At 40.7% G+C, this 20,874-nt stretch overlaps 2 protein-coding genes across 15 annotated transcripts; one reads left to right on the top strand and one right to left on the bottom strand.

Moving 5' to 3' along the window:
* Positions 1–972: 972 nt before the first annotated feature.
* On the bottom strand, positions 973–6,063 carry rmi1 (RMI1, RecQ mediated genome instability 1, homolog (S. cerevisiae)). 2 transcript variants are annotated; one of them, XM_038804855.1, is made up of 2 exons: positions 5,927–6,063; positions 973–3,136 (listed from the first exon to the last, which is right to left on the bottom strand). In XM_038804855.1, exon 2 carries the CDS (start codon positions 3,092–3,094, stop codon positions 1,115–1,117), a length of 1,980 nt encoding a protein of 659 aa, XP_038660783.1. In that variant the 5' UTR covers positions 3,095–3,136; positions 5,927–6,063; the 3' UTR covers positions 973–1,114. The 2 variants fall into 2 exon arrangements, with proteins under 2 accessions (XP_038660783.1, XP_038660782.1); XM_038804854.1 differs by having other exon boundaries at positions 5,793–6,045.
* Positions 6,064–6,128: 65 nt separating this feature from the next.
* On the top strand, positions 6,129–18,976 carry hnrnpk (heterogeneous nuclear ribonucleoprotein K). 13 transcript variants are annotated; one of them, XM_038804858.1, is made up of 15 exons: positions 6,129–6,147; positions 9,764–9,887; positions 11,236–11,333; positions 11,495–11,551; positions 12,639–12,682; positions 13,561–13,633; positions 13,793–13,915; positions 14,442–14,570; positions 14,757–15,085; positions 15,497–15,548; positions 16,203–16,218; positions 16,308–16,375; positions 16,889–17,058; positions 17,677–17,750; positions 18,321–18,976. In XM_038804858.1, the coding sequence occupies exons 2-14, from the start codon at positions 9,815–9,817 to the stop codon at positions 17,705–17,707; spliced, it is 1,263 nt and encodes a 420-aa protein (XP_038660786.1). In that variant the 5' UTR covers positions 6,129–6,147; positions 9,764–9,814; the 3' UTR covers positions 17,708–17,750; positions 18,321–18,976. The 13 variants fall into 13 exon arrangements, with proteins under 13 accessions (XP_038660786.1, XP_038660787.1, XP_038660788.1 ...); XM_038804859.1 differs by lacking the exon at positions 6,129–6,147 and adding an exon at positions 6,395–6,541 and having other exon boundaries at positions 17,682–17,750; XM_038804856.1 differs by lacking the exon at positions 6,129–6,147 and adding an exon at positions 6,396–6,541.
* Positions 18,977–20,874: the final 1,898 nt, after the last annotated feature.

Below are 20,874 nucleotides of genomic sequence, written 5' to 3' on the forward strand. Positions count from 1 at the left end.
TTAATTGGAAATAAGTAATTGGGCACTGTAAATTTATTTTAAAAAGTTTAGGAGAGAATTTTGAATGCAACCTGTCTATTTTGTAATGTGGAACATAGAACATAGTGCAGAAGGAGACCATTCGGCCCATCGAGTCGGCACCGACCCATATAAGCCCTCACTTCCACCCTACCTCCATCCCTGCCCATCAAGCAGATTTGTAACTGCAGCAGTTGGGACCATTGTATCTAATTGTGGATACCGTTCTCTTTGGGAAGACTGGTTATTGAAAGGATACAAAACAAATATGGGAAGAAAATACCAGTGAAAAGAGGCTAGAAAAATCAGATGTTTCCCAGTAGAAAATATGTTAAAAGATTTATTGAGTGGACCAGGTAAACTGAGTAAAACTAATTCTCCTGGTTAGTGAATGGCTGAACTGAAAAGCATGAATTTAGGATCACCAAAAGAATTAAATACAAAAGAACGGGAGAATTTTGTTTTATAAAGGAAATACCCAATCAAAATAAAAGCTTTAAAGAGGTTAATAATAGGTAAGTTATTGATAAAGAAAAAAAAGAGGGCAGCACAGTTGCGTAGCATTGCTGCCTCACGGCACCGAGATCCCAGGTTCAATCTCGGCTCTGGGTCACTGTCCGTGCTGTGTTTGCACATTCTCCCCGTGTTTGCGTGGGTTCTGCCCCCACAACCGAAAGATGTGCATGGTAGGTGGATTGGCCATGCTAAATTGCCCCTTAATTGGAAAAAATGAATTGGGTACTCTAAATTTATAAAAAAAAGAAAATAAAAGATAAAGGAAAAAAGGAGATGTGGTAAGGGCAAGGAAATAAGTCAATAGAGTCTGCAGGTGTACAACAGGCAAAATGGCAAATTAAGTGGTTAAAAAGTGTCCTCATGTTTGCTAAAGCACTAAAGACTCTTAACAAACTACAGCATGAATTCTAGCGTTTGAAATTGAACAATGAAGAAATGAAAGTCATTAAAATATGTTTATTTTTCAGAAGTCAATTTCATAAGTTCAACACAAGAATGTATCTTTAATGTTTAAAATCTTGCAAATCTGTAAAGCCAGAGCACACGGCAAAAAATGCCTCAAATCCACCTGCCTAATTATTTAAACAGTTCTTTCTTCACATGCACGACGTTCTAAATGCTGCAGATCTTCTAGACTTACTTCACGAAGAGCCAGAACTCTAGAAGTAGGTACAGTTGGGTTAAATTCAATAGTCATTAGACAACAAAGGTCTACCAACTCCTGTTGGCATTTCTGCAACCCCGCTGTTACCTTTTGCTGTTGGTTGGGACATTTTATTGAGACTTTCATTTCAGCAACTGAGAAACCAATTAAGCTTCTCAAAATATCATCACCAAGTTCTACATCCATGTAGGCAGTACCATCTGATATTCTAGCTTTAATACTCCACAAACCACCATTACTTGTGAGTTTATTTAGCAAAGTAACAATGAAGCCTTTGATTTGTACCACAGTTATTACATCAGGTTTCTTATCTAAGAGAATATGTAGATATGTAAATGGTTCAGAGTTCAATTCTACAGATCCACTCTTGAACTTTCTTCCATTCATATTGTTTTTTCTCACACAGTCCTGATGAAAATTGCCTCCATTGCTGGACGAACCTGAAACTACTGCAGACATGGTGAACAGATTTCCAGGAATAGTATCATGCTTCGGTCCACTGTCAAAGGACTCACACAACTCTAAAGATTTTCGCTGCTCATATTCCACTTCCATTGTGAGAATATTTGTATTATTTCGTCTTTCCACAGGACTAATGCTTGTTTTTTTCAAAAAATGGTGAGACTCTTGAGCATTTGAGTTATTTAGCATGGAACCTGGCCCTGCATTTTTAGTATATATGCCACTTTCAAGATGTTTAACATGGCTTTGTAATTTATAGCCAGAGGTATTATTGTCAGCTTTTACATTTTGCTCTTGGCATGGACTTGATCTGCTGTTTGATTCTGCAACATGGTTTGCATTACCTCTGTGAGGTTCTTCTACTAAGGATTTGTGATATTTTGGGGACTGGATCATTGCTCCATCAGGCCCAATTTCTGCATTCATTTCATCCTGTAAGAACAAATCATCATCCAGTTCATCCAAGGGAAATTCGTCAAAGTCCTCATCATTATAATCTAAGAAATTTCTATTTTCACTTTGAAATGCTCCGGATATTTCTGGACTCTGGGGTTCCATACTTTGCCATCTGTTATCTGTAGCACTGGTTGGAGGCTGTGTATAATTTGAAATACTCAGAGAAGCACCAGTTTTACTGCAATACCCACTTTCAGAATCCATCCTGGGTTCTAAACCTAGATCATCTTCATCAAAACCAGCAAACAGCTCATCATCTGAAGGTCCCAAAAGCTGAGGCAACCCATCAATCCTGTCAGCTCTATTTTGATCATTACCATTCACTTTAGTTACAGCAATGTCATATGGTTCCCCAATTAACCTTGCAAGTATTCTTTCTTGGGAGTTTTCGTCAACAAGAGACTCCACTTCACCTCCTAGCACCCTCACATTTTCAGGTTTAAGAAGCAGAAGTCCTAATCGGCAGGTGATATTACCCATCAATAAGACTTTTGTGCCTGGTGAAAGGCTGCTATTGAGAGCAGGAATAGGCTGGTACTCCATACCTTGGAGCTCCTGAACTCCATCTGTTAATTGCAGCATCAACATTCGGGTTGGTTTTGCTTCCCAAGATCTCTGGGATATGTATGTTGATGTCACTTGTTCATTAGTGGTATCCTTTCCCCGGATTTTTTGCAGTTGGCTGTATGCAGCTTGGCTGACATCGACTAAGGAATCAATCTGCAAGCAGTAAAATCCACTGATCTCACATTTCTGCATTTCTGAGATTCCAACTGGCAAAATTGGGTTCTCCAGATCTCGGAGATCAGTAAGAAGCCATTGCTCAAAAACCTGTTTGTTGATTTGGGCCTGTGTTAAAGCAGCACCTTGATTCTCCTGTTGAATCCATTCTACGCATGCTCGAAGCCAATGTGAAGGAACTTTGAGGTGCCATGTTGCTTCCAGCCACGTTTCAATTCTTGCAGAAATCATTTTCATTTCCTAAATTTCATTCAATTGTCTTAAACTTTATAACGAAACCTAAAAGAAGTGACAAAACAAGACATTTGCATTGTTTTAACTATTAGTTACTGTATTTTAGTGTCCTATACGGTCTTCAATTTAGCATCTTCCAAACCCCTGACCTCCACCTCCCATAAGATCTGAATTTGATCTTTTCTCTACCCTCTAGCTATGACTGTAAAATTACGTTCTGCAGTCTCTCCTCCCTTCTCCATGTACAGCATGTATAGCATGCAAGACACAATACTTTTCATTGTATACTAATACATGTGACAATAATAAATCAAATCAAAGAAAGCAGACCGGCACGGTAGCACAGTGGTTAGCACTATTGCCTCACAGCACCAGGGTCCCAGGTTCGATTCCCAGCTTGGACACTGTCTTGCGGAGTCTGCACGTTCTCCCTGTGATTGCGAGGGTTTCCTCCGGGTGCTCCAGTTTCCTCCCACAAGTCCCAAAAGACATGCTGTTAGATAATTTGGACATTCTGAATTCTCCCTCCGTGTACCCAAACAGGTCCCAGAATGTGGCGACTAGGTGTTTTTCACTGTAATTCATTGCAGTGTTAATGTAAGCCTACTTGTGACAATAAAGATTATTATTAATGCAAGCCTACTTGTGACAATAAAGATTATTATTACATAATGTAAAGCACCTCTGGCAACTTAGGTGCAGCCTAATCCACAAAAACTGCAATTATTCAAGAGGCAGCTCGCCACCACCGGGATCTCATAGAAACCTATAACATTCTAACAGGACTAGGCAGGATAGATGCAAGAAGGATATTCCTGATGGTTGGAACGTCCAGAGCCAGGTGACAATCTGAGGTTACGGAGTAGACCATTTAGGATACAGATGAGTAGCCGTACAGCATGGTGGCAAGCATTGCTGTCTCACAACGCCTGGGACCTGGGTTCAATTCCGGCCTGGGATGACTGTCTATGTGGAGTTTGCATGTTCTCCCCGTGTCTGTATGGGTTTCCTCCGTGTATTCCAGTTTCCTCCCAGTCCAAACATGTGCAGGTTAGGTGGATTGAGGGCGGCACGGTGGTGTAGTGGTTAGCACTGTTGTCTACTGCGCTGAGGACCCGGGTTCGATTATAGCCCCGGGTCACTGTCTGTGTTGAGTTTGCACATTCTCCCAGTGTCTGCGTCAGTTTCACCCCTTCAACGCAAAGATGTGCAGGTTAGGTGGATTGGCTATGCTAAATTGCCCTTTAATTGGAAAAAATAATTGGGTACTCTAAATTTATAATTAAAAAAGTTAGGTGGATTGGTCATGATAATTGCCCCTTTGCGTCCAGAGATGTGCAGGTTAGGTTCTGGGTATGGGGCAGAGTGTATTGGTGCAGATTTGACGGGCCGACAGGCCTCCTTCTGCATAGTAGGAATTCTGTGAACTTCTTCACCCAGACAGTGGTAAGCCTGTAGAATTCACAGAAAATAGTTGAGGCCGGCCAAAAGATTGTATTTTTTCAAGAAGCAGTTAGGTATAGCACTTGGGGTGAAAAAGATCAAAGGATATGGGGGGGGGGGAGAAGAGGCGGGATTTGGGTATTGAATTGGATGATCAGCCATGATCATAATGAACGGCAGAGCAGGCTCAAAGGGTGAAATGGCCTCCTCCTGCTCCTATTTTCTTTGTTCCTGTGATAACATCTAATCGGCAGCAAGAAACAGAGACACACTCAAAATTTACAGTTCATATCCTGTATCCATGCTAAACATTACACCTCAAAAGTAATTATTTGGCTGTGAAGGCCTTTGGGACATCCAAGGACATTAGAAAGTGCTGTATAAATGCAAGTACTCCCCCCCCCCCCCCCCCCCCGGTTATATTTCATTTGCATCATCCTTGCTTACTATTATGGTTATAGTCCCACCACATTGAGCTTAAATTATTTGGTCTCACTCAAATCATTCCAATTTCACACCACTTCCTTCATAATTTCACAAAGTTTAAAATCTGAACGTTTTAAAATGTTTTCAGACACCGTTCTCTCCAAAGAACAGTGTCCTTTTTCTGTATTTTGTCATTTTATTTTCTGTTTTTCTTGTAAGGCACCGTCAGATATTTTCCATTCATTATGTGTTACATGTGCCAATTACAATAAACTTAAAACCAAATCAACATTTTACGACGCTCTATTCCCAACTTTAATGTGTCTCATGTTGTGATGGACCATTACAGAACAATTCTGCTGTACATATTCTGTCCCATTCTGCCCCAAGTAGCAGTCACCCACTACTGTTCCTCATACCAGCCTACTAGGATACATTTTCCCAACTCTTTAGGCATTAAACATTGTCTGGACGAATGGAAAATATCAAGGGTGATGGCAGGAATACACAACCCTTTCAGAACCTATCCAAATTTTAAATTAAGCAAAGCCAAATATTACTAAATTACAATTCCCCTGGCAAGAATTTCCCTTCAGATTTCTGCATTTACAATATTTGATGTAAGGCAGTAAAGATGAACTGTAACCCATAGCATCTCAAGAGTCTCTTGTCGCACTCAATTCAAAGTTCATACACTCCAGTCTAAGAACTCAAATCCATTAAAGGCCCACTGAGTATAACTTCGAGTTTGTAACCAAGAGCTCCGACATACGCCCTAAAGTGCTTGCTTTGCTAATTCCATCCCCCAACCAGGAACAAAGAGTCCACAAACCTTAAACCCTTAAGAATTCATTTAAGGAAAATCTGTTCGAACTTTTTTTAAAAATGAATGCGACCGTGGACTGCACTCACTGTGCCCATCCCGGAAAAATTCCCTGGCGGCAAACTAGAGGAAGGAATCCTTACCAACTGTTAGATCAAAACCACAAGATGCGCAGTATTACCCTATCCTGCTTTAACGGCATACTAAGGGTGTGCCCATTATTCTTACACCGACTTCTCCTCCCACCCCCAGATACACAGGCTGAGCAATTTGCCCGCCACCCGCGCGCGGGACAAATATCGCGACATCTCGCGCACTTCTTCACCGTTTGGTCTTCGTTTAATGGTTTGTTCGTAAAAAAAAGGTACAAAACAAAAAAGCACCAGGAAACGATATTTCTTAATGTGGCCATGTTAATAAGTAGTTTTAAAGAACAATTACTCAGAGTCCGAGTAGAAACCGTGCAGATTATGTAAATTATATAATTTTACAAAAAGCGAAGGGCGATGGGGCGGCCGGTGACGTGTTTGATTGACTGGCGCGTTGGCCATTTGGAAGGGGAGGTCTTTAAGTTACGTCACCGGATTGTGGGACGTAGCCGGCTGTGCACCAATCAGCGCTGCGGTTGTGGGAGTTGGGCGGGGCCGGCACGCGCTGGCGCTTGTGGGTAAAGCAGTCGCTGCCACACCAGAGCGATCCATTTTGCTTCGCTTCTCTTGAAAGCTGAGCTCGGATCCTCTTCGCAGCCGTTAGCTTCGGTAAGGAATCTGCCTTTGATCGGGTACGGCGCTCGAATTATTTCTGTTTTTTCAATAGAAACTGAATATTTGTGAAAGAGGGGTAAAAGGTTATTTAAAAAAAAGATAAATGTCAAGTTATTGAGATGCACGTTTTGTCGTTGGTGGGGGTGGATGAGGAAGACATTTTACTCGACCGTCCTCTCGTTTTCTCGGGTATTTAGAAGGTCGCCTGATATTTTAAAAAAACCAAATCAAGTTGATTCCTACTCTGGTGTGCTGCCAACATAAGAATCGCTAATCGTCAAACTAGGCCTAGTTGGTGTCGCATGGGTGATTGTGGCCTTGTTCTAAAATTCAGTTGTCGTTTGTCGGCTCTGATTCTTTGTCGAGTCACGGGATTAAATGGCGGCGGGTTTTATCCGCCCTCCCCTCCCCCTCCCTCTGGAAAGGAAGAGGCAATCGATCGCGAGTCTCCTTGCGTGCGAACCGCGTCGCCGCCATTTTAGAGACGGTTTGCTGTGCGAATGGCGGCCGAATTCTTGAAGCGTTTCAGCTCATTCCTCCTCACCATGAGGGAGGGAGAGAGTGGGGGAACCAGGGCGGCAGACGGGGGCCCGCGGCTGGGGCCGCAGCGGGTGTTAATCTTTCTCCTCGGCACACTTCGCTGTCTCATCGCATCGGCCATTTTAAGGTGCTCCAATGCAGTCGACGGCAGTGTGGTTATTTGGCGCATATCTGCAAACGCCATTCGCTCCCCGATGGAGGGCCCGAAATGGCGGAGGCAAAGCCTCTTCCCCCAGACATTTTCTAGTCAGCCTCGTGTTAGTTTAAGTACCTGTTTGGATGGGGCCATTAATTTGCCACTGTTCTGATTAATAATTGTAATTGTATGTTACAGGTTCTGAGGTATTCCCGCTCCATATCCTTCATGGTGGCGCTCGAGTGGCCGGATTTCATCCGACACGCGCTTTTTGTTTCACCCACGTGTTGCTTTGTATTTGGAGGGGTTAAAATTTACCCGATCTCCTATTCATTGCTTATGATCAATAAATCTGTTATGTTTTGGAGATGTTGAAATATCGCACTGTGACCCGTGCATATTATCCAGGGAGCTAATGTCGCACCAGTAACTGAGCTTTAGATTGTTATACCTTTTTTGAACTTTGATGTAAATGTAAGACAGTTTTTGGACTGGTGACAATACAGTCACCATTACACAAGTAATTCTGGAGTTGAGGTCTCGTTTGGTCATTCTCTCAATCGTGACCTTGTTCAAAATAATTCCAGATGTACCACTATTTATAATTAACTAGTTTTATCAAATCGTCACATGCATAAGGGCAAAAATACAAGGGGTGATAAATGAGTAGTAACCTATAATGTTTAAATAAATCCCCTCGATGGAAACAGAAAATGATATGGTAACATGAAGTGCTAGGCCACTCTCCAATTATAACTGCTCACTGGTCTTTAAAAGCAGCATTTTTCAACCCATGGTGGTTATGCTTCCATTGCTGCTTATGGTGGGCATGATATTTTGAGCACGATAAATTAGTTTCTGCCAGACAATTTTACCCATGAAATGATTATGACGTGTATAGTATATACCTCGCCTTTATCATACCGTTGTATGTGACAGTGCTAGAAAAATGCAAAACCGCCACAGTTACGATTGTTAGAACAGCAAAGTCCTTTGGAAGAGCTTTAGTGTATGTGGACAGCTCATTCTCAACATGTTTTTTACAGTTTAATGACTGATTTGAAAAATGCATGCTACACTATTCAGACTTCCATTATGTTATCCACACCATCTCCCATTTAGTCGTCTCTGTGCCCACCACTCAACAGTTCCCATCCCCTCCTTGCCTGAATTTGTGTTCTCATTGAATCATTTGTCAAGTTGTCTCATGTCTTCTGCTTTGGTTAACCACATGGAGTTTGGTTTTTTTGTGTGGAGCGCGTGGAACATTCCTCCTTCCAGTCCTGCACTGCCCCCAATCTTGCAACTCTTTCTGGTAACCAGCAATATTGTTCTGTCCCACAACTGGAAACTTATCTTGCTTTCTGGCCGTCCTATAGACTCCCATTTTCTCCATTGCTTCTGTATGGACCCCTCAACAATAATGCTTTTCCTTTCCCACCCCCTCAAATTATGTCCACCGACAGTGTGCGACTTCTCAATCCTCTACTCAAAGAAGCCATTTTGCCATGACACTCGTACCTCATCAACGCGTGTCCCCTTGCTGCAGCACATTGCAGTGCATTCAAGTGTGCAGCAGCTGCCTTTTCACATCTCCAATTTAGTAGAACATGTTTGCTTGCAAATGATTTCCCCAATACATCGGCTATATGGAACGCAGGCAGGGTGTCTGCTTGTGTGTCATGTCTGCCTAGTCCAGAACATGACCCTGAATAGAACATAGAACAGCACAGAACAGGCCCTTCGGCCCTCAATGTTGTGCCGAGCCATGATCACCCTACTCAAACCCACGTATCCACCCTATACCCGTAACCCAACAACCCCCCCCCCCCCCCCCCCCCCCCCCCCCCACGTACTTTTATTAGGACACTACGGGCAATTTAGCATGGCCAATCCACCTAACCCGCACATCTTTGGACTGTGGGAGGAAACCGGAGCACCCGGAGGAAACCCACGCACACAGGGGGAGGACGTGCAGACTCCACACAGACAGTGACCCAGCTGGGAATCGAACCTGGGACCCTGGAGCTGTGAAGCATTTATGCTAACCACCATGCTACCCCCGCTGCCCTATTGTGGTTCTAGTTTAGTCCTCATTTCTGTCCTTGGCCTGCTGTGTTCCAGTGAAGCTCAACCCTAGCTTGAGGAACATCTCCCACATGGGCATAGAATTCTTCCAGTGCAGATGTTTTACTGTGAATAGCAGAAATTAATTTTCGGGTTGCTGGATAGTTAGTGAAGATAGTTACTGCCGTCTAATTGTGCCCATGCCATTTCTCATTGAGATTAATTGAGACTCAGCTGCTTTTTTCCAAGTATCCTCTGAAATTGATACTAGAGGAGCATACATGTTTTCAACTGACTTGAGCTAATGTTGCCACCTAACATAATGTGGACTATCACTGAATTGGTTTTTAGGATTATTGAATACATATTTATATATTGCTGAAATCTAGAGTATATTAATGTTTTAGAGGATTGACTCACTGGGTTTATGTAGCAAATGAGTGTTTAATAATTTGGAAAATTTTGTCTTCCAGACTAGCTGCATAACAAGTTTTGCATATCGTTTGCCATTCTTGACATCTGCAATGGAGACTGATCAGCAAGACATCAAATATAACAGCCCAGAGACCAACGGTAGTAGTCTTAGCCCTGGTTCTTGTATGTTTTGCTTTTTTTTTGCATTTCTTGTATTGTGATACCTAACTGCCACAAGAATATTAATTTTCCAGCTGCCCATTTGTTTCCATGGATATTATGATGCCATGAACTGATTTCCACATTTCTTTTATAATTGTGTTCTTTTCCCTCCGAATCAGTATCTTGAATGAAAATGCTTAAATTCAACAAAGGCTGGGAATATTGCCTCCATGCTCCTGTGTGTAGGAAATAGATTTACTAGTGCAAACCTTAAAGAAGGGGTCAGAGACCAGAGCATGGGAACAAGGTGTTTTCCATTGCCTCTGTCCCCAAGGTATACAAATGTATATCTCCCAGATCCATAGTCTTCTACCCTACATCCTCCAATGATGTTTCTGCTGCTTTTCACAGTAGCAATTTCTTGACCGCTATTCAACAAGATTGATTTTCTCCTGGACCACTTTCAACCTGCTACTTCATGAATTTTCTTCACTTGATTTGACATTTTCTACACATGCACTAATCACTTTCCGAATTAGTCACCCTGTAAAGGCACGTGTTCTAAGATCTCCATTTGCCAGCGAAGTCTGTACGTGTCTTTAAATTCCAAGTAAACGCAAGTTACTGCGGATGCTGGAAATTCTCAGCAGGTCTGGCAGCACCTGTAAGGAAACAAAAGAGCTAACGTTTGACAAAGCAGCATCTTTCCTTACAGATGTTGCCAGACCTGAGATTTTCTAGCATTTTCTCTTGGTGCTAGCCTTGTATCCCAAGAAATGTCATCACATTCAAGTAGGCATCTCCCTGGCATTATCCCAGGATAGTAAGTTGTTAGCCAGACCTCCTTTGGCTAATGCCTTTTCAAGGTTAAAATGGGTCTAGCCACAGGTATGCAATTTTAAGTAAAGTGCCTATAATGAATCAGTGAGGACCAAAAGCCCATTTGATTGCTTGTAAGAATAAGAACTGTTCTCCACAGCCAGTGTTTTCATAGTTACACTAAAGTTGAATTGCCCAATAATTTGAATTGCATGTAAAATATGTGAAAATGTAGTATCTAGAGTACTTAAAGCAACTTTGCCCAGTTTCAAGGCATAGTTCAGTATCAATTGTAATCAAAATTGTATGTGGTGCTGGATATATTCAGGTTGGGTTTTTGCCTATTAATGATGTGCAGCAGGTAAGTGGGGATGAAAGATTTCCATGATGTATTGTAAATTTTATTTTGCAAGTTTCGACTTACTAGATTGTGCCAACCAAGGACTGAATTGCCAACTGTTGGTCTAGGGAGAATGCTAAAGCTAGATTTAGTGTGCCAACAATATTTATGAAGCTTGATATTTTTTTTAAAAACACGCACAACTTTCAGGCAAACGTCCTGCTGAGGACCATGATGGAGAACAAGCCTTTAAGAGGTCTCGGAATAACGATCAGTGTGTGGAACTACGTCTTCTGTTACAGAGCAAGGTGAGAATCATCTTCAGTTTCAATTAATGGGTAACTAGAATCAGACATGTGCAAGTTTTTTCTTGCTTGGAAGTACATTTTTAAAAATTTAATTTTACTGCAGAAAACGCTTAAACAATTAAAGAAGGTTGCTTAGAGTTTGACTTTGATTTGTTTTTAAGAATGCTGGTGCAGTAATTGGAAAAGGTGGCAAAAACATCAAGTCATTGCGTACAGACGTGAGTATACATCTATAGTGTAGGCTAAAATTCATTTAGAACTAGCACTTTGTTCAATAAGTTTATAATTGTCATGCTAACTAAGTTCAAATTTGAGCTATGTTGTAAATGTATTGCTAGATAGTCAGTGATGTGGACATATTTTAAAATTAGTTAATTATACTATTCTGGGAGGTCAGAGTCATTGTAATATTGTGTAATGTATTATTGGGTGAGATCTGAGGAGATGTCAATCGCTTTTTAAACTAGGATTCAGTTTTTTAAATTATCGTAGTTGAGTGTTTTAAGGTGTCCATAACTGTAACAATCCTTAATTGCAGCGTTTCCTATTTTGTGAACTACAATATTAAATGGAGAAACATTGCAGGTGGCTAGTGTAATCCAGAGTTTCCCAGAGTAGAACTCAAAAAAAATTTTTTTAAGATGTCCATCTGTTCTTACTTCAACAGCTATACAGATGTACGTGAAGGACAAAGACTGCTTTATGTAAAGAAGAATGCTTGATATGAAATTGGGTATAGAACAGTGTTAACTATGTTTCCATAGATGGGAGGCAATGTTTTGAGAAAAATTAAGCTGAGCAGAATTGTAATTTTTATATTAGCCAGCATAAATAGATGGCCTGTAGCAGTTCAGGTTAATGTTAATTTCATTTAGAAGTGATTATTTGTAGTTATTTCCCTTAAGGTGAAATACTGTTTAAATTAACTACTGTTGTTTGTTCTAAAAATGTAGTTATGAAGTGACTCCATTGTTGTATAGAGTCTTCAAAAGTCTTTACAGAGGAATATATAGAGTGATGAGAATAGATTTTATAATATCATTCAATTAAAATTTACTCCTTTTCCCCCCTCTTCCCTCTCCTTGTTTTTTTGGCCATTTATCTCCGTTGCCCTTGTACTGGATCGACATGTTCCCTGCGTTACCCATCATGACGTTGACCCATCTGCCCCTTGAACGCCCATCTGAATACCCTGGTTGGCTATGCCCATAATGTGCTCAAATGCCAATGGGCATCAATACCTGAACTTCACTGAATGCCCTTGCCCAATGCCAACAACCACGAACGCCTTTGTGACCAATGCAGTACAATGCCAGTGTATCAGTCCCAGACAGCAGTGGCCCCGAGCGGTATGTCCCAACAGTTTATGACTCACTGCCTGATTAGAACGAGGAATTGTATCTATATAACCTGAATTTGTTGTTATTAATTAGTAGTCCCTTATAGAAAGTGTACTGTTTTCAAGTATTTTCTGTCTATTTTCCCCATTAAGTCTTTTGTGGCTGGTCTTTATTACGTGAGTTGCCCACCCAGAGCAATCCACTAATTCATTTTAATGGAAGGAGCACAGCTTCAAGTGTTGCATATTTGCTGCATTTTAAATCATTTGTTAAAACCTGTCTTTTCTTGCACTATCCTTTCTCCCTACATTTGCCTATTCACCTATTCATAGTCTTACAAGCTAACCTTTCGTCACCCATCAATTTTCATTTGTTCTGTCTCGTTTTTTCATTTTTTTCTTTTGTATTGGTTTCCTGCAGGGGCATAGTAGTGCTGTTTCCACAACTAGTTTCTTAACCTTTCTCCAAATTTGTCAAACACCTTTTTTAATACTGTTCTCCATGATACTCACACTTCTTCTGCTTTTGCCTATGAGAAGGTGTGCCAAAATTGCTAATTTCCAGGGGTTTCTCAAATTGCTGGTGGTGGGGACAAATGATTTTTCCACTTTCTGCTCTCAGCTATACGTCGTTTTTCTTGCCCACTTAATCTGAGCCCTTCCAGTTACCCATTTTTCCAAAGCTGTCGTAATTTGAAATGTTAACTTGTTAAATTGCATGTTTATTAGTAACTATTTATAATGGGGGGTTTATTAAATATTTGCGTTAATGTGTTTATTTTAAAATATTATGTACTTGATGCTTTGTTTCAAAATGCTATGAATGGCTTACTCACTGATTTTTGTTTTCTTTCTCCTTAAATTGTCAATGGTTTAAAAATTTGGCAGCATATTGAGTATAAATGCGGATATTGAAACGATTGGTGATATATTATCGAAGATCATTCCAACTTTGGAAGAGGTGAGTTGTGCTCTTTTTTTAATTAGTTAAAAGCTGCATGAAATGTGGCCTTGCTAACAGTTGAGCTGTATAATCTGCCTACAACTTGACTTTAAATTAATTATATAGGAAATAAGTCATGCAGTTCAAGAATTTTATGCTTCTGTTGTTCAACTTTTGACCTTACAGTATCAACACTATAAAGGAAAGGATTTTGATTGTGAACTAAGAATGCTGGTCCACCAGAGCCAGGCTGGAAGCATCATTGGTGTCAAGGGAGTAAAGATAAAGGAGCTGCGAGAGGTAAGTTTAATTTGACCATTTTGCCAGATTATTGGATCCACGTTCACCTGAACCCATTGCTGTTTCCAGCATTAAATTCTTGTCTGGGGTGCATCCCCTGGATTCATTTGAAATGTGCATGATTGTAATGCTGACCTGGTTAGGCAGTGAAGATTCTCAGTGCATTTAAGTCTTTTTTTTTTGGAGTCATGAGCTGGCACAACATTCTGTAGGAACAGACAGAATTAATCATCAGGAGGGGGCGGCATGCTGGCAGTGGGCTAGCCCTGCTGCCGTACAGCAACAAGGTCCCAGGTTTGATCCTGGCTCCACAAGTGAAAGATGTGCAAGTTAGGTTGATTGGCCACACCAAATTTCCCCTTAATTTGAAAAAAATGAACTGGGTACTCTAATTCTTTTTTTTAAAGTAAGTTTTAATTAACAGGGCTGTATTTTGTGTTCCCATTTTCTGAAATTCTGCCATCTGTAGAGACTGTCAATATCAATTACTGTTGAAAAGTCATGATTGTTTCATCTTTGATTCCAGAGCACGCAGACAACTATTAAACTGTTCCAGGAATGTTGCCCACATTCAACTGATAGAGTTGTTCTGCTTGGTGGTAAACCTGACAGAGTGGTTGAGTGCATCAAGATTATCCTAGGATTATTGGCAGAGGTTGGTACTATTTATCCTCATAACTGGTCTTTTGTCACCTGAAGCTTGTAATTAGGGACGATTTCTCATTCTAACTGAGCTAATGTTGGTGGTTTTATTAACATTGTATTGGAAACTGCTCAATAAAAAAGGATATCTTTGAGCTATACCGTGTCATGAGAGTAATAACATCTTTTTTGTCTCCAGTCTCCTGTCAAGGGACGTGCACAGCCATATGATCCGAATTTCTATGATGAAACCTATGATTATGGTGGCTTTACGATGATGTTTGATGACAGAGGAAGACGTCCTGGGCCCTTTCAAATGCGAGGCAGAGGTGGGCCACACCCCCCTTCACCTGGATATGAGCGCAGGGGACCCATGGGAATTTCAGCCAGAGGGCGTCCCATGCCCCCACCAAGAAGAGATGCTTATGATGACATGAGCCCACCAACCCGTAGGGGTCCTCCACCTCTGCCTCGCCCTGGAAGAGGTGGCAGAGGCCGTGTCCTCCCTCCCCCACCTCCACCTAGAGGGTGAGTTTGTTCGAAGTGTTGCTTTCAAATGAAAAGCAACCCTTCAGGATTGAATGCCATGTATTGTGGTGTAAGGTATTCTATGGTTATAATAATTGCTTTTGTACTTTGAAACATTTCAATAAATTTAGGATGCTGTTTTTAAATTTACAATTTCAAGACCTATATATAAAAGTCTTCTGCACAAAGTAAAAATTGCAATCAACAATCGTTGTGGTGAATTGATGCACTGCATCAGTTGATATCGGGTTGTAAGCCCAACAAATATTCAGTAAGGATATTTGGCTGGAAATTTAAATGAGTCCATAACCGTTGCTATATTGGACAACAGGCTGTACCATCCTGACTTGCCAAAGTAGTCTGGATTTGGGGCAGTTGCTGTGTTTACAAATAGCTCCTATTTCATTGTAGTGACCGTACTCTCTATGGCAGGAACAGAATGAACGATCGCTACGATGGAATGGTAAGTCTGGCTACAGTTTTTTTCCAATTATTTTTGACTAACCTTGGCATGCACACCAGTTCATAGGGTAGAAACCTGTGGCAGGTTATTCCAATCTGCAGGTGGCTGTAGAATTCAGATCCATCACATTTGGAAAGAGGCAAACATACAATTTGAATGCTTCCACCACTACAAGCTTGTTTCTAGTTAAATGTGCTACCTTAAGTGCCCAATTTCTCCCTGAATAAGGAGCACTTCGCATGGCCAATCCACCTACCCTGCATGGCACCTGTGCAGACACTGGAAGAATGTGCAAACTCCACATGGGACAGCTACCCAGGGCCAGGATTGAACCGCTGTGCTAACCACCCCGCCACTGCTTGCACATGTACACTAACCACACAATGGGCTACTGCATCTTTCTTGTACCTAGTGATTGGGAGGGTTGATGACCCTGTTCAAAATTGTGCTACCTCCGCTAACCAAAAATGGGCTATTGCATGTGTCACATTATACTAACCGTACCGCAATGGGCTACTGCATGTTCATTGTTTCATTGACTTTCTGGGAGGGTTAATAACCCTGTTCATAATTACATGGTTAAATTTGGAGGTAATCATTTTCATGCCAGCATATAATATCTGCTTTCTCTTATTTCCTCATCCTTGTGAACAGGGTGCTTCTGGATATGGTAAGTTTGTCCTGTTAGTTCCTTGAAATAATTCAAAAATTCTGCTATATTTACACAATTCTCGAGTAACTCTTATTTTTGATTTTCAGGTAACCGTGGTGGATATGGAGATTTGGGAGGCCCCATCATTACTACACAAGTCACAATTCCCAAAGATGTACGGTTGCTTTGTTGCTACGCTTACTAAACTTCACCATCTTGGCAATTAAGATTGTCTATCTAGACTTAAAATAAATTCCCAGTATGTTAGAAAAATTTAACCTGTCAAACTATAATTTATTTTATAGGAGTACTAATTATTTGCATTTTTATGGTCTTTCATAAATCAGGATTTTGATTGTTTAATCCTATTTTGCGGAGTAGTTATTTCATCTCCTTGAGCACAGAGTTCTTAAAGGGCATTCTTCTACCATGTGAATGCACTTAGTTGGACACTGGGTTCTTCCCTGTATTTCCTTTTAAACCTGAGGAATTCCTGCTGTCATTTGGCTTAGTCTTTGCACACTAAGGTCAAGATCAGAGTTCCAGGTCCTGACTAGCACACATTTCAGTCATTTTTAGGTCACTGTTGAACCTAGTGCCACGTGTAGAACCTAGCCTAGTGAACCAGTGCTAATTGAGAAATCTTGCACATTGACTGCATCATTTGTGATTTATTCTTTTGGAACAGCTGGCTGGTTCTATAATCGGTAAGGGAGGCCAGAGAATTAAGCAAATTCGTCATGAATCTGGAGCGTCCATTAAGATCGATGAACCCCTTGAAGGCTCTGAGGATCGCATAATCACCATTACAGGCACACAGGACCAGATCCAGAATGCACAGTATCTGCTGCAGAACAGGCAAGTAGTAATAATGGATGTTTTGAACTGTTTAATATCACAGCTAAATTGACTTCCTCTTGTTGTTCTATCTGCTGGGCTATAAGTTTGTTGAGCACCCTTTTTTAAAACTTTCTGAAATTGATTTTTAAAAAAATGTACTTAAACCTAATTTGTTCCACTGGCAACTTAGACAAATGGTATCTGCTGTTTAAATGTTTGTTTTTAAAATTGCATTTTATGAACAGTAACTGATTTTGCTCGTACAAAACTTCATTAATTCTAATGTTAAGAAGTATAGAAGATCAGTCAACTTGGATTGTGGTCTGGTTCTGTGTGGAAGACTAGTGATTTTGTTGTTTTTGACAGTTGGATTGACAACAAATCACAGTCTGCCATATAGCGCAGATCATATCTCTCCTGAAAGTTCTGTTCAATCTTGTAAAATTTTAATATCAAGTTCTGCAACAGCAAACTACCATTTATGTTATCTTAAGTTAAATACAATTCTGTGCTGTCTGTTGTATACACAAGCTTTGGTTAATAGTGCTGGGTCGAATTGATCTGCACTCCTGAACATTCATTGAAAAAAATGTTTAGTCAAATTAGTTTATTTTTTTTTACCTGGTTTCTCCCCAGTGCAGCTACAGCAGCCGCTTTGCGCTCTTAAGCTGACCCGTGCGTTCAGATACCGCAGCTCCACACGAGAAAAGGTCAGTTTGGTAGTGGGAACGTTTTTATTTTGGTGGTGGAAAGGGTCATTTTTGGGGAATTGAATTTCTACACAATTGGGTGTGCAATATTGCTGATGACCTCTGAAGGCAAAGATTACCTTTAGAAGTTCAAAATTTCAAACTTTCGACCCAGCACTAGTGAATTGCTAAAATTGCATGTTTTGAAAGCACAGTTTTTTTAAACAAATGGTGTTGGGGGAAGCTAATTTTTCAAACCTGTTGCAGTAAAATTCTTTAGTCTAAAATGTAAACTTGTGGGTTGGAGGCTTGATCTTTTGGTATCCTTTTTAATAGTTTGCACATTCTCCCTGTGTTTGCGTGGGTTTTATCCCCACAACCTAAAGATGTGCAGTGTAGGTGGATTGGCCACACTAAATTGCCCCTTAATTGGAAAACATGAATTGGGTACACTAAATTTATGGGGGGGAGAAAAGCAAGAAAAAAAGATGAAGTAGTTTGGGTCAAAATAAGTAGAGGGATTTATTGTCTATGCTTTGCTTTTTTAACTTAAACATTTTGTAAATGTTATTTTGTGCTTTCCCTTCACAGTGTGAGGCAGTACTCTGGGCACTTCTTGTAAAACAAAAAAGCGGAGAAGATTGAAGGAATACATCAAATGCTTTTTTGTCACTGCTTTTGTTTGAAGAGCCAACATTCCTCTGCTTACATAGATCACACTGGGAGCATAGATCATATTCCGCTTTTCATCATTTGTCATGTTTTAATTAGTGAATCTTAGCACAGCTTAGACCGTTTAAAATTTTCCAACAGTGACAGTGGATTCTGGGTTTTTTGTTCTAAATGTTTCAGTGGTTTATTGTATTTTCCTGTAATATGGTAACAAGATGTACACTGTTTATGGACAATAGTACTGGTAGTTTAAATGTGCCAGATCCATTCAGTAAATGTGCAGAATGCAATCTTGTTTTGTAAGGAACATTTTATGGTTTTTAAAATAAACTAGGTAAACTAAACTTGTGTATTTGCTTGAGGATGACTTGTTCCTCATACTTTTGTCTTGCTGATAAGAACAGTGAGCAAAAGTTGACTAAGCAACACAACTGGATGGATCCCTACCCCTGTTTAGCCATTTTTATTTGGAATGATAGCTAGAATTGCTTCTGCTCACAAATTGTCTTCCACTGATTGCTCTAATATTAAATGTTATCCCAGTTTGCTCAGAACTATTAAAATGTCTCCACTGAGATCCTTTAAGCATTTCACTAACTTGTGCAAATTGTTACCACTACCTGATGGGAATAATTGCTGAGTCTTCAAGTGAGATTAAGCTTGCTTTGAGATCAGGGTTGCAGTTGTTTTCTTGCCATAGTTGGAATGTCAACTATTGCAAACAGTGGCTCCTGAGTTATTGTTGACTACCCTTAGAACAGCCTGCCAAAGTGTTTCGGGCCTGCTGGCACGACCTCCAGTTGTGCTAAAACATATGGTTGATGGTGAAATTATCTAGTTTACCATGTGCAGGTGTAGTGTGACAGTGAGGCATTTTGTGGTTAAGGGAAGAGGTATATGAATAGTGAAAGAAACTGTATTTGTGATCGATACCATGTCAAAAATTAGTCCAGTGAGCAGAATAAGCATACGGTTGGTGTACTCTTGTCTGCGGTTTACACATTCTGTCTGTGTGGGACTCGGAGCTCTTAAGGGTGTGGATACTCAAATTTATATTTGCGTTTATATTCTGCCAAGTTTCAAATTGAACTAAAAATCTACTCCACCTGAAAAATAAAACCTAGCGAGACACTTGGGTTATAATATGCTCGTACCACCCCATGGAAGGAACTAATCTCTCCATTTTCAACTCATTTATTTTTTAAAACTACGTGGTGATTTGTATACCCCCCCTCAGTTGACGCTCCACCCAAATCCCTACATTTTGGACACCTATCAAATATTCTCTTAACCTGGCAGTTTACCAGAAAATGTTGGTGATCCAGGGGTCAGGATGGGCTATTTAACTAGTTGGGCCGATAAACATTTTGGCATGTGCTTTTTAGGTGATTAGTGTTTTTTAAAAATTTGATGCAGAATACCCATGTCTGTTCTTGGAACATATCCATATGTTGCTGGGGAAATGCAAGGCATTTGAAATAGATCTGAACACATTGTCCACATCCGATTATAATGGATTGATGATTAATACAGCTGGCTCCGAATAACTGGAACCCTCTTTAGGGGCCCCAGTAGTGAAGCTGCTTGAGCTCAATTAAGGCAGGGTGGGAGGGGGTGCTGGGATTGTTGCGTTGTTTGGGGTCATCACTAGTAATGCTGCTGGTCTGGGAGGCAAAACATCTCCAGTCCCACCAGAGTGGCTTCTCCTTGCAGTGATGGGGTTTCTTTGGCCGAAATGCTCAGCCAGTTGGGCGACATCTGATTAGTCTTTCAGTGCGAGTTTCCTCATAAGATCTTCCCTTCGTACCAGGCAACATCCTGGTAAATCTCCAGTGCCCCTTTCCCATGCTTCCACATCCTTCCTATAATGCAGCAACCAGAACTGCATCCACCAGAGTTTTGTACAGCTGCAACATGGTCTCATGGCTCCAAAACTCAATCTCTCGACCAATAAAAGCTAACATGCCATATGCTGCTTTAACAACCCTATCAACCTGGGTGGCAACTTCGAGGGATCTATGTACATGGACACAGGTATCTGATCCTCCACACCACCTCCGAAAGCGTGTGTTTGAAACAAACCTGTTGGACTTTAGCCTGGTGTTGTAAGACTTCTTACAAAAATGGAGGAAATGGTTTTGGGTCCCTTTGGCCCTCGTACATGCTTGTCCAGTGGAACCTGGTGCATAAAGGTGAAGCCTTCTGGTGTCGGAAAGCATGGAGTCTCCATTTGTCCAAAGGTCTGAATTTTTTCCCTGCGAAATCTAATCAAATTACCCCCCAACCCTGAACTTGTAAAATAAATGAAAAAATTAATAAACCCCTCGAAGGTGTTTTTAAAAAATTTGAATAAACCCCCGTACTTGTAAATAAAATAATGAAAAAAAAAAAAATTAAAGGAATAAAAACCACTCCAGAACTTGTAAAACAGAAAGCTGCAATAGCAGCTGCACTGTGCTATGTGTCGGAAAAA

This window comes from Scyliorhinus canicula, chromosome 8 (genome assembly GCF_902713615.1).
Source record: "Scyliorhinus canicula chromosome 8, sScyCan1.1, whole genome shotgun sequence".
Lineage (NCBI taxonomy): Eukaryota > Metazoa > Chordata > Chondrichthyes > Carcharhiniformes > Scyliorhinidae > Scyliorhinus > Scyliorhinus canicula.

What these genes read in the sequence shown, in the direction of transcription:
- rmi1 (XM_038804855.1), bottom strand. Translation starts at nt 3,094, where the DNA reads ATGAAAATGATTTCTGCAAGAATTGAAACGTGGCTGGAAGCAACATGG.
- hnrnpk (XM_038804858.1), top strand. Translation starts at nt 9,815, where the DNA reads ATGGAGACTGATCAGCAAGACATCAAATATAACAGCCCAGAGACCAAC. An exon ending in TCAAGTCATTGCGTACAGAC is followed by an intron (nt 11,552 to 12,638) that starts GTGAGTATACAT and finishes TGACCAATGCAG; the next exon opens with TACAATGCCAGTGTATCAGT. An exon ending in AAGTCACAATTCCCAAAGAT is followed by an intron (nt 16,376 to 16,888) that starts GTACGGTTGCTT and finishes CTTTTGGAACAG; the next exon opens with CTGGCTGGTTCTATAATCGG.